The sequence below is a fragment of the Antennarius striatus genome, chromosome 4 (genome assembly GCF_040054535.1).
Source record: "Antennarius striatus isolate MH-2024 chromosome 4, ASM4005453v1, whole genome shotgun sequence".
NCBI classification, from domain to species: Eukaryota; Metazoa; Chordata; class Actinopteri; order Lophiiformes; family Antennariidae; genus Antennarius; species Antennarius striatus.
Genome location: NC_090779.1, coordinates 6,064,860 through 6,079,200, shown reverse-complemented (window position 1 = coordinate 6,079,200; position 14,341 = coordinate 6,064,860). Strand labels below are relative to the sequence as shown.

At 38.6% G+C, this 14,341-nt stretch overlaps 1 protein-coding gene across 6 annotated transcripts in view; it reads right to left on the bottom strand.

Annotated features, from left to right (window-relative positions):
* LOC137594591 (F-actin-monooxygenase mical2b-like) overlaps window positions 1–14,341 on the bottom strand; it is a 48,253-nt gene that overhangs the window by 33,700 nt on the left and 212 nt on the right. For all 6 annotated transcript variants that reach the window (XM_068314188.1, XM_068314187.1, XM_068314190.1 and 3 more), the window contains exon 2: window positions 932–1,318. In XM_068314188.1, the coding sequence (XP_068170289.1) occupies window positions 932–1,195 (264 nt within the window). In that variant the 5' untranslated portion in view covers window positions 1,196–1,318. The remainder of the gene's footprint in view (window positions 1–931; window positions 1,319–14,341) is intronic.

Genomic DNA, 14,341 nt, shown 5'->3' with positions numbered 1-14,341 from the left:
GTAAGGTAATAAAATATTAATGATCATCCATCATAATAAATCGACCTTCTTCTAGGCCTCAGTGTCAGCCGTATGCCAGCAAACGCGTTGGTCCAGTTCCATGGTCAAGCCTTTGAATAGCTTACATTTCATCAACCATGAAATTAAACTGAATTTAATCAAAGTGGTTGCTCTAAATCGGATGAATTCAAGCTCAAAGTTCGACTCTCCTGACGACAGCAGGCAGGGTGAAGGCGGAGGCTTTTCAGAGTTATTAGATCTTTACTGGTGCGGATCACACCGACAACTGGAAACCATGTTGAACAACTGATTCTTCACGTCAAAAGTTGCTTCGTTCATACGGAAGAACTGGAGGAGCTGAAGGCTCGCTGTAACCGTCACTGGATTCACGTGTGATTTTTCCGATTACAGTAAAATTTTATATGAATAGGAATTCAATTTTTCAGGAGGGCAAATGAACAGGAGAATAAAAACTAGTGGACACTGTCATATGTTGGCGTTGCTTAACTCTTCTCTGTGAACTAAAGAAATGGAACAATAACAGACAGTCAGAGGTGGATGAAACAATGACATTTTGCTGTTATTAACCAAACACAGAAGGTCAGAACTGCTTGCTAGGTGTTCCTCTACAATAATGCCGTTTAAATAAATGATTTATCCTGAGAACAAAAGGACAGGAACATATTTTACATCACTGAGAAATTTTTATTCGTGCAAACCTAACCCTCACCTCGAGCTCTCAAACCAAACCACACCTCTAAGTCACAGTAACCATTCATGTTGAGCATAGCTTAAATGATTATGACTGACTCAGACAATACAGTACTTTCCCACTAAAGGAGTTTAGCACTTGACTACAATAATAATGAACCAAACTAGCTGAACAACTCTATAAATAGCCGGCGCAGGTCATTTCCAGTTGGTCTCTTACCCTGGTGCCCTGGCAGGCTTTATTCTGCTTGTACACCTTGTGCTGCGCTCTTTTGTCCAGTTTGGTCCACAGGGCTTTGACCTTCCAGGTACTGACCGCCGCCTTCAGTGAAGTGTAGAAGTTGCTGTAGTCCAGAGGATCCAGCTCCAGCTGCCTGCAGAGGATGCTGAACGCCTGCAGAGTCCCTTTGCAGGTGGAGGCCTGGACGAAGTTGTCGAAGAGCCCGCTGGCCTGTGCCACACGCTCGTCATCCGTCTCACCCATCTCCTCTGGCAGCAAATGCCGATCACTCTCTCGTCTTTATCTCCCTCTTCCTTTTCCTGTTTACTCTATCCAAACCGTACCGGATCTCTACTTAGCGGTGTGCGCCGCCATGGTTGGCTCGCTCTGAAAGAAGCAAAAGGAAAGAAACTTTACTTGACAAAAGGCAGAAACATAATTCTGAACCAGGTGATCAATTCTGTGCTGAGAAATAAAAAACAAATGATTTCTGTGAACAAATCCTTGATGTACGGCAGATGTGCATGTATGTGCAATATATTCTCATGTAAATCTGCGATAAACGCTGCAGGTCTGAAGCTTATTAGATTACTTAAGGCTGCTGAAGCTTGTTTTGTTCAGTAAAAAAAAACCTTAAACCCTTTCACTTGATCTGACTGCATTACAGTTCAGGGTGATGTTTGTCCTTTTGTGTCTATAGAGTCTCGATAGACATCGAATTAAGGACTCTTCAATTTGTGCATTTGAAATATTTTTGAACTACATCAAAACTGTTATTATATCACAGGGATCAACTTCTGCAGAGTTCACCGAGTGTGATTCAGGATACACACCAGACTAGAAGCCCTGAAAAGAAACATCTACATAAATGTGTCTGGAAATCCATTTTAAGATAAAGTTCAAGTTCAGTTTTTAGCCTCACCACGATTTATCTCCGTTTGTCATTCGTATAGGAGTCAGCCTTGTGGGTTGTTCTTGTCATTTGTGGAGAGGTGCCTTTGAGCAAGGCACCTTTCCACAAATTGCTCAATTGGGATGCACCAAGAAGGAGTTACCCGTGACTCTGCCTCCTACTGCATATACTTTGCATGCCTACATGCCCCTGGTGTGTGTGTATTTGTTTCAGGGGCCTGTACACACACATATACATGTTTAAAAATATATATACTAACCGTGAGTAAAACAACAATTTCCCCAAGGGGAAAAATAAAGTATTTTTCTTCATCTAGAGGAGACTCCTCAGGTGTTATCCCTCCACCCACAATTTAATTCTAATCAAGGTTATTATAACAAGAAGAAAAGTTTTTTCTCTGGTATGTTTTTGACATGGTGGAGCCAACACACCTCTGCTCCGATGACAGCAGTCACATTAAGCCTGAAAGGTTGGTTGCATTACAGGTCAGCAGAAATCATTTCATTAAACTTTTAAAAAAAGAAAAGAAAAGCAGGTTTATACACTATGCGGTGGAAAACTCTGATTTCATATCAAGGAAAGGTCACATTCCACATTGTGAGGAATGTCTGCATGTGGCACTGAAAATAAACTGCAGAGGTCAATGTGCTGCCTCATATAGCCCGAGTGTCACGGCCTGCATTCTTTATGAGGTGCACAGGCACTCACACTGTTTGGAACATGCACCCCTGTACAACACCACAACTCAGGCCAACAACAACAACAACAGGTCCGCGCAGATTAAACAGTCGTTGATTAAACTGCTCACATTTTTTCTCCCCCCTACAACAAAGACATTTTCCAGCTCCGCTTGAACACCTGATGGGATTAGGGAGCGCGCTCGGAGAGGTTCAGCTGAGCAGTCTTGAGAGAAGCTCAAACACTGTTACTGCAGGAATACTGATGAGACACAAACACCGAATGCCTGAAACAACTTGGTCAAGAAAGAGATGAAGAAGAAGAAAAAAAAAAAAATCCTGAAAGACTTTCCCTCTAGCAAACGTCACATGAGGACGTTTAGCCGCTATCAAGAATGCATCACTTTCCTGTTCCACCTCCCAGACTTGGGAGGTATAAAGACATTTCCATGGTTCTGGTAGGTCGTCTTATCAGACTCCACATTCCGTTTGAACCCTTGGGCCTCACCCTCAGAAGTGCACACGAGATGACGCTCGCACAGCATCAACGTAAAGCATTACTTCCTTCTAGATGATGGCAGAAAGACTGGACTGTCGAGGATTCTAATTTTAGACGAGGGGTGTTAATTGCTAAGAAACACACACCGGGTCTATCAAGACAACGGGAACGGCTTCTCAGACACGAATGGATTGACTGACTGGATCACTGGTGGACTTAAAGGCTTGCTGACCCCGGTGATGCTGACAAATGTGTGAAAACAAAATGTCTTTCCTGGAGCTTGCTTTGGTGCACCAAGCACATTACTTTAGTCTTTTTTTTTTTCTTTTTTTTTACCGTAGGCCGAGTTTTAAATGCTTTTATCAATCACATCTTTGGCTCTTTAACAGACCGCTGCTTTAAACCTGTAAACGCCACTGCCAGTCATTTGTTCCACACAATTGGTAACACAGACAGACTCACTGCTATAAATACCCATTAACTAGACGTATTCAGTAAGTTCTCAGGTGGTTACAGGTCAGAAGGTCAGTATGATGTCAAAAGAAGTAGCGCTGGAGAGAAATAGTCCACTATTTAACTGTTTATCAACCAGTAGATTCCTTTTATATCCCCAGTCTACCCAACAACGTGCTCAGGTTACCTGGAGCCAATGCCACGCATTTCGCGGATGACATCTGTGAAAGTAAGTATCAGATACCGATCGCTGGAACCCTCGGGGCATCATTCTCACTGTTACAGCACTGCAATCAGCTGTCCTGGAGGAGCTGGGAGAAGGTTCGTGTTTCAAATGCACACACACACACACACACACACACACACACACACACACACACACACACACACACACACACACACACACACACACACACACACACACACACACACATAGCAAATTTAACACATACATTACGTTCCAAAAAGTGTAGTTTACTAAAAAGACGGCACCGGAGGGTAGCTGGTTCAAGACCCATGTGGACCAAAAAGTTGAGTGTGACCTGGTAGAAGAGTGGTGCCAGTTTAAATTCTGAGCACTTCCGAGGTGCCCGTGAGCAAGACACCGTCCCCTTAAAAGTGAATAGACTAAGAGTGGACAAATTATTTTCCCAAAGTGATCATTAAAGGTTGTTCCTTCTTCTTCTAAAATACCATTCAAAAACATCTCATCTCCTTAAACAATTTATATCAATTTCATCAGAAGACAGCGATCAACAACTTTTATAATAGAAAGCTGCAATGCAAAATAAATATTTTATAGACACGCTTTTGGAAATACAAAATATCATCTAATAGTGTTACCAATAAAATCCCTAAATACAGTATAGTGATAATCACCCGGCTGTTCCTTTCAGTTTCAGTGACATATAACACACACACACACACACACACACACACACACACACACACACACACACACACACACACACACACACACACACACACACACACACACTCTGACTCCAGTCCCTAAGAAACACACACTTTCCCTTTAAGTCCTTGAGTGGCCCAGAGGGGGTTTCAGATCTCTACTTTCAATTAGTATTACTGCTTTTACACACACACACACACACACACACGCACGCACGCACGCACACACACAGGAACTATAACTATGGTACAGAATGAGCAGAATAAACAGGGAATTCAAGTGATTTGATTGGAAATAACATCCTGGTATCAGCTGATAACCAGCTTGTGTCTGGCTCTAATGACACTATGGGATATATTGCTATTTCCTTTAACCCCAGAAGAAAAATGTAGTTACTTGTGTGGTAATACACGCAAATAAACATTATGAGAAAGATCATGGCCTATGGAAGCTGTGCTGCCTGTACCCATTTCTGGTTACTGGAGGTCTTGGGACAGGAAGTGGTTTTAACTCACTGTCTCTTTCCACAGTCGTGTAGGTCTATACGTATATGAGCGATGTTTCCATTCAGTTTAGATTTTTGTGAATAGTTCTGCTCCAAGATGAAAACATTTTGTGGTGGATGGACTCTGCCGCTGAATGGAGACCTAGTTCATAACATCAGCTATTAAAGTGGTGTACATGACGTACAATTTAACCTGGCTACAGGATGCTAACAGCACTTCACAATATATTTGTACATCATGTAAAAAATGTAGGAACCATCCAACATACTGGTAAAAACTGTAACTGGATCTGTATTTTCTTCATAAGCTTATTATTTTTGCAGTACTTCCAAGAAATAGAAGTGAAAGGAAAGCATATCCGACAGAGCAGCATGTTTGTCATTAATAAACACTAAGGAATTTAAATCTGCGGGTTAAGTGCACTGGGTTAAGACACTGCAACTATAACTTTAACCTTTCTTTATTTGCATCAATGAACCTCTATATATAATGTCAAAAAAACACAAGTATTGATTAAATTAAAATAGAATCATAATAATAAGCATCCATTATCATTTATCTATTAAGTCTCTTATACAAATAGTAATTCATCAAGTCGATGCAAATGGCGTATTCAGTCCTTCAACCTTAGAAACTACAGCTCCCATGATGCTCGGCGGCAAACCAGGAAGTACATCACACAATTCAAACCCAGCAAACATTTTGTAAAACTAAAGAAACTAAAGAATGGCAGATATGAACAAAACAGCAAAGACACAGAGAGAGACACTGGATCAGTCACTAAACTGTCAGAAATGCACCAAAGTCATCGCATTATCATTCCCAGATAGGTGTAACATAAAGCAGACAAAGAAATGAACTGAAGGACTCACAGACTGGCTGCATACAGGGTTAAAACTGAGTTTAGTGAATCCACTCAATTATAACAAGGTCAAAGTGGTCACATGACTCACACCTCTCTCTTAAAGAGACAGCACTTACCAGACCGTTGAATTACCTTTAGCAATGTGTCATATAGCAACATGTAAAGAATGAATAAAACCACCCAAAATAACAATGATCACAGACAACACAAAAGTACGCCTGACCACTGCACCACAACACTATAATAGAGCTACATAGACGAGCCTCATATAAAGAACAGTCGGAGCAGTTTGTCAGGCGGAAAATGCGCTTCAGAAACACAGCAGGCCAAACAGTCCACCATCGTCCAACACCTCCAGTGGACATCAGTGGTGCTATATTTGCACACCATTGGCATTCGAGGACCTTTTGGGTATCTTTTCAACAGAATGACCACGTTGAATTGATAATTTGATTGGTTAATTAATGAAAGGCAAATCAGTACATGAGAAAACAAACAAGGAAAGCAACTACACTCCAGACATACATGGAGGAGTCGTCTCAGCTTTCATCGTTCCTTAGAACAAATGCTTTCTTAATGATATGACCCTCTGAAATGAGTTCCAACAGGAACCAACTGAGCTGCGTTGACATCAGGATGGTTTGTTTATCCTCAGTCGGTCCAGTTTCCATTTTTGAATAACAAATACGAACCAAACGCAACTTCTTTGCCTCGTCTAAGGTAACGTAATAAAACCAAGAGTGGGTCTTCCTCTCAGATACACAACTTCCTTTCTGGTGGTTTAGTGTGTCTGGGACTTTAAAAATTATCCAAAAGGAAATTTTGATGAGAAAAAGACACAGCCTGGTCCACAGCTGAAAGAAACGCACTCCTTAACCCACAGATAAGAGAGGAGGGAGCAAACTGCCCTCCAGCTGAATAACTTATTTCCTGAGAGACCACAGCCCAACGGAATAAATCATGAACTTGAAAGTACAGGAAAAAAAGTGATTTAATTTGAAAGATTTGACACAGAAATGAAACTAGAATTGAAATGTGAAAATAACTCAACTCCTCAACTACGAGAGTTTTATGGCTCCTGCAACAACTGTGCAAAACTGGCAAGAAATTTCCATTCTCATTAGTAGAAACCTGCTTCACACTAGATTCCTGTTTACACATGTCATTTTTCTACTTTTCCACTTTCAGCTCTATTACTGGCTTCCAGGTCAATTAAACATTTTTTACAAATATTCTTTAAATAAAACTACTTTGTGTCTCAATATTTCAGTTGCATTTGTAACCTGATCAACATAGTTGATAAGTAAACATTAAATGTGAAAAGATGACAGTAAACTGCAGCGATCCGTCTGTAACATTTGTATGAGAAACGTTTAATGTGAATAAAACATCACAGAAGTCCAGACTTTTTAACACGGACATGAAACACAGACATAAAGTGTACACAGTGTGTTTCTTGCATGTAAATTTTTCTTCATGATACTGAATTCAAAATGTATGCAATTTTTCATCTAAACAGTTCAAATTATAAATAAATAAAAACGACATGACTATGACGCTATGATGACCATATTTCATAAATAACCTACAAAACAACCAGCAACAGGAGAGGTCAGTGAATGGCTCACTGTCTCCCCAGTTCAAGACTCCCATAGTTTCCAGCTACACTAAACTAGCATGTTTGAAGTCCTATCAGTCCTGCTTGCCTACAGGGGACAGCAGACTTTTATGACCGTGGTCACTGACTCACATTCAAAATGACACACATGCCACCTCAAATGACAGTTGTACCGCATGATTCCACTTGGTAATGGGTTTACATTAGGTAATGGTAAAAAGAATTATAATCCCCGTGACAGCAAGTCAAAAAGATCTCGCCTGTGAAAATGTATATATTTAGTGGATTTTAAATGCACACATCTACCTCAGAAAAGACAAAACGCTGAATTATATATCACATATTATATACAATTATATTTACATACATATAAATTACTAAAATTTTACTAATATTTTCATACTATTAAAACTGATTTTTTTATTTGTTTTATAACACATAATAAAATCATAATAAAGCATATTATATTTATTATAATCATATTTATTATATATTATATATATATTTATTATAATCCTAATAAATAAAATATAATGTGAGAATAAAATGCAACAATTTTAGTTTTTTTTTAATCAACGTATCAAACTCCTGTTCTGGGTTGTTGTTTTTCTTTTTGTTGGTTTGTTTTTTACTCTAAACTGTTTTGAATTCAGTGCAAATGTAGAAATTCTTGGCAGACTAGCTTGTGAAAAATAACATAGTCATTGAAAAAAAAATAAAATAATAACAATCAGACGAACAAAAATATGGTTCTGCAAAAGTGTTCACTGGAGTCGGTAGTAGTGACCGTTAAGGCAGCATGAAACAAAGCCAGAGGGGAACAGCTGAGTTTTATCACATAACTTCCCATGAGGTAGAGTACTGTTGTATCCTATTTCTATTTTCACACAGTCCCTTGAACTGCAGTTAGCAGCATGGTGATAACTGACTGCATCAAAGAAAGCGCAGCAAATAAATCAGCTGATACTTCAACATACTTTATGAAGCGTTCATGTACGAACAGGTTCAGGCAGCTGTGATGGGAATTCCAATACAACCTGAAAAAGCTACATCTATTACGTGTACCATAAAATAGCATTTTAATGTTTTATACAAATATTTGCTGGGCAAATTTTATGATAAGAAACACATTAAATTGATAATAATCTTTATTTACTGAGTGTTTCACACAACATACACAGCAGAGGAGATAACTGCAAGGATGGTTAATACCCACAGTTTTATTTGTGTAATTGTGTTCTGACTAAGATCAATAAGTTATTAAGTCAATATCAGAAGTGATTAAATCACTTTTGTTTTGATGGAATACATCCTACAGGCTCCCTAGAAGGAAATGCCACTCACTGGGGTGTGTTTTTGACAGTTATGTTTCCGACAGTGTTCACGTGTTATCTGACTGGGGTGTAATTGGGTTTTTTTTAACACCAGGCTCTCCAGATGTAGTGGTTATGTTTTGCAGAGCACAATTAAACATCATTTCAATTTGCTATCGTGCAGGAGGTTGTAAGGCATTCTGAATGTCCATCTGACTGACCAAACGAACAAACAATTCAGAGAAGGAATACGGAAGGGAAGAGATGTTTGCAACTCTTTTCTGCCTCTTCAGATGTAAATATCGTGGAGTAAGAGAAACCTACAAGCCAAATTCAAATGTATGGAAATCACTCCAGATTGACACAGGAGGTGGAGTCTCAACACTAAAAAGGCACCACATGTAAACTCACTACTACAAACAGTACTCATGTCACCATTATTAATGAACTAGAACACAACTTCAAGTCAAAGGACCTGCAGTACTGGGTTTAAGCAGCGAAGTCACTGCAATAAACCAGCACCAGCCTTCTCTTTATAGCTTTAACACACAATCAAGGTCTAGACTTAGTCAACTCCAGACAGGAAAACAAATAAGCAGAGGTTCCAAATATTTTAAACCTAACAAAAATTATACTAATAATAATTTGATCAACCAATGACATCTCATCCCATCTTTGTAGACTACTCGTGACGTTGAAGTATGTGAATGTCTCCTTTATTTACCATGGCCAAAGGCAGTGGGGGAAATTTTCCAAGGACAGACCTGTTCTTGTATGAATAAGAAACACAAACAAATTCATGACAGTAACCGTGACAAGAAAAAAAAAAAAACCATGAAGTACTCAGGTTCCACCGCCGCAGGTGTATTTCATCCACAAAGACAGAAGGAAGTCACTTGAGTCGTCTCATGCAACTACGTTGACTCAGAAAATAATAAAATGCAAAAAGATAAGTCTCTAGTATGAGTTAGAGACATAATGAAAGAATAATACAGTATAGTTTTTAAGTCATCTGAGACAAATCCCATTGAAAGAATGAGCTGAACCTCAACTCATAACTGTGGAAACCTAGATGGAAACACACGTGAAAGAGGAGAGTTCCTCAACAACAAATGACACACATTTTGTACCGAGCTCATGTTTGTAGGGGGTTTGGTGAAAAAATATTTCCCAGATTTTTAGTTATCCAGAAAACTGACAGAATAATAAAAACTTTCAACCTTACAAATTTTACACATTTAATAAACACTTTTAATAAATACGGACTAAAGATGGAAGAGTCTTTTTATTTTTACCTTCATCATATATTGGTACGCTTATATCAAATTTCTGTTGATGTGTTAAACACACCATCTCTAGGATCTTTTTCCAAGCATTTCATACCAACACCTGCAAACGTGCAGCAGAAATAATTACCTCATATGTTAAAAGAAAAGTGACTTCCACATCCACTGAAACGACACAGCGTCATCGTGACAGTCTATAAATGCTCCATCAAACATTAATTTCTCACTGTAAGAGCAGGGTTTTCTACGCACCATTCAGGTCAGAGCTGGAGTTTCCTACTGTAGATAGACGTAAAGAGAGAACGCTCAACAGCTCGAGGGTCAAAGGTTCCTTTATTGGATTTACTCTGACACACTTGTTCTGTTTCTATCATGCCATTCTTGTAATAAGGCATTGTACCGGTTCTTTGCACGTTATTTAAAATTGTGTTTAATTATCCTGCCCACACGGTAAAACCGGTTGATTACTCATTTGTTTGGTTTGCCCTCAAACAAAATCAAAATAACGAAAATTTGAGGTACTTACGTCAAAAAGAAATTTCATGTGTATGATTCTTCTTTTTCACAATTCAAAGTCTTCCTGTCTTGTTATTTGTCTTTTTTAGTCTTATTTGTCAGTCACATAAGGAGGAGGGTTACCTTTACTGTATAATACATATTCTATTGGTTTACTCGCGTTCTTTCAATATCTTTTTTATTATTGTTTAATGTCTTCAAATCTCAGGAAATGAGATTTAGTTGATTAACTTGCCCATCCCCTTAAACTAGTTCAATGAGTCAAGTGAAGAACTTTAATTTTAAGGACCAAATATAACCTCATGTGTAAATCCACACCTCAAGTAAGAAATCAGAACAGCTTCCGGAGTGTAATATACAACATGTGTTTGCCTGTAATGAGGACTTCATGGAAGAGCACTGAATCTAAAAACCTCATGCTCACACTGTAAATGTCACACGCTGCACAGGTTTATGACCTACAACCTTTTTAACAGTTTACTCGATATTGTGCTACAGTTAAGGTGTGTTTAATGTGTCCTTGAACTTTTGCAGCCAACCACACGTTTGCTTGAGCCCGTCACCTTCAGATATGACAACTCTGCACCCTAACTTCCGTTTTTGTTGTTTTTTTTGGTGATGTTAAGCAGGAAAATCTGGAAAATCTTAACTGGAAGTATGTTTCCTTTGTCCAGCAGCATTCAGACACAGGCACTTTATCCTGGCCCTAACTGGTTACACTTTAGATCAGACTTAGATTAAATGGAACACTTCCAGGCTAAATTCTTAAGATTTCATGGGAAAAGATGGAATTATAAACATAAATCAAAATCTACACAACAAATGGCTGGTCAGATAATGTAAGTGGAGCATAACTCCAATTTGTGCTGACGCAGACATTAACCACTACAACCACTACAACCTAAATTCAAATATTTACCTTTTCATGTTTAATTCAGTAAAACTCTACTTAAATAAACCCACTTACCCATGAATTTGAAATGTTACAGTTCTTGCACACTATAAGATGTCAACTCTTCTGATCACAAGACTGCAAGTCCTGTGATTTCAAGGTTTCATTTGGTTCTGCTCTCTACCAACATTTGACTGACATCCAGCTCTTTTGCTAATAAAGTATTGAGTAGTTGCAAACTGTGATTGATGTATGGGGCTGGATGTAAAACTGAAACAGAACCAAAGGTGGCAAAAATGCTGCAAGAATGAAGACTGTGAGAACTTATAAGTGCCAGTTTTCCTTACATTTTATCATATCTAAGGATTTTTTTAAGTTAAAGAGCAAAATTTATAAACTAACTGAAGATGAGACTTAACTTAAAGCCTCCTTTGAGATACCAAGTAAATACTGCAACTAAAATTCTGTTGCCAACCCAACCTTAGACATTTCTGGAGATCAACTTGACCTGTCTCATCTGACAGCAGCCCATCTGGTGACACTCAGCTCTCCAGTGTATTTTTGTCTTGCGGTTCTCCTCCCCTGGACTGATATGAGCAGTGACACCCCCTTATAAGTCAACCACTCAGTCATTCCAGGATATGCCAAGTTCAACTTGCTGTATTTTTTTATTTGATGATTATTTTTTGTAACCCACAAAGCAACATGGAACGTATGGGCAGCAACCAGCAACGCTAAATGGTGGGAGACTAACATCTCAATGGTTAAAGATTGAAAAATTGAAACCTCAAATTAAAGTATTTCCAAACTTCCCAAGTTCAAAGGAATTTCTCAGTAGGTCCCACTTCTACTAGTATTAATGTTTTCCATGACATGCACATATAGCATGTTTATAGATGATGTAAACTCATCATGCTTTTGCTTGGTCCAGCTAACACATGCAATCGAAAAGATGAAAAAGCCATGGATGACAGGGACAGAGCCGACTGATAGGCCTCATCAGGAGGAGCTCCCACCTAAGTAACGCCGTGTTTAGTAAAAACTGAAAAAGTCGATTTACTGCTTACTACTAAACGAACCATCAGGTAAAGTGAAGAGGAGAGGGGTGCTGCAGTGATACAACATACTTATGGAATTGTTTAAAACGTTTTATGCAATAAACATGTCAGAATTAGGGGCATTCATTTTTATTTGCTCACAAGAAACCCCCAAAGGGCAGCTTTAGTCAGCAACATCCTTTAGGAGAACTTAAATGGCTTTGCCCCAGGAATGAAAATGTGTGTCGACACTCAAGGTTTGGCTTTGGACATGCTGAATCATGAAGTACCATGCTGAGACCCCGATCTGATCTTCACACGGTGATGTACTCTCTACTTTGAATGTTTTGTCTGGAGAAATCATGATTAAAGCAGGAGAAAATCTGATATGCTTTAGTCCTGTGACTGAATACGAGGAAAGTCTCAAGAGTAAACATGGTTTAATCTGCAGCGGTGGTGCAGAAAACACTTTCCTCTGCGAGTACCTTCATTGAAAAGCCATATTTAGCGAGGATTTATTCGATCCTGAACCTCTGACCCTTTAAACTTTCATGCTGAATAAGCTGCTTCTCATCAACACATACGGTAACTACATGGAACCCATAAAACAATACACCACTTTTAAAATCTATTCACATCTCTGGACAGCATTCCACAATAATAATTGGAAATCTAGTGTTAAAGCTGTGTCAAACATCCTTAGAAGTTAGCCCTAGAATCTCAATATTCATTCTGTGACTGCCTAAACGTCCATCAGGATTCATGTCTGAACTCCAAGACGTGCACCACCCAAAAACCCAAAAACACAGTAAAAGTCAGCTCCAGTAGATCAGAACCATCCAGATGAGACACACAGGTTCTAGGACTCTGTTCTCTTGGGCCATGAAACCAAACCGGACCTTCTCAAGTCTGTGGATTAGCTGTTTGTCTGGAGGATGAAAAATGGAGCAGATGCTCTAAGAACACTCACCAGCATTCTGGTTCTGTGATGCTCTGGAGCTCCTTTGCTTCTTCAGATAATATAAATTGACAAAAGACCTGAATGACTTTAGGAACATTTGGTGTTACAAAAATGTCCTATGCACTTTAGTTGATGACCACCTCACTTTTGCAAACTTCCTGTTATAATGTACTAATTTTTATATTGTATTTCCCTTTGTTTATTGGTGTTTAGTGTTTTTGAGTGTTTGGTGTTTTTGAAGTTTCATCTAATGAAAAATTGTAAAATGTTCTAAATATTTTAAATGTGATTGCAGTTTTTTTTTGCAAAAAATCTTCTTCTGAAGCACTTCAGTGCATCATCTAATGTAAAATTTCAAAATGTTTGAATGTGATTAAAGTGTTTTTGCAAAAACCAAAAAAAAAATCTTCAGATAATAATAGAATGGGCTAAGATTCCACAGGATTATGGTCAGATTATGGTCTGTATCTAAATATGGACCATAGATGCAGCAAAATGATCTCTACAAAGGCACCAACGATGCTTATCATTAATAATTGAATCTTTTCCATGCTGCTATACTCAATCAAGTTGTTTTGTGTTACATTTGGGGTGAAAACTTTTTTTTACAATGAGTTATATAAACAGCTCTTCTGTCATTTAGGTTGTTGCAAAGTTAAATTATACATTTGGACTGTAAATCAAATACCTATAAATGGGTGTAATAAATCTGCTTCCAGCTCGCAGTGGGTTACAGTTCATATAAAACCTGAACTTATTTTAGAGACCACTTCACCCTAGTTTGGCGTTGTCTACCTCACCTGTTGCACCTGGAGTCACATTACTGAAAAAAATAGTTTATCAACCGCGTTACCCCAAAAACACAAGGATAAAAGTGTTTCCCAGCCAGTGTGAGATCAGTGTCACGTATAAACGATCTCAAAAGTTTCATTCCCGATACCCGCTGGAGTCGTGCGCCCTC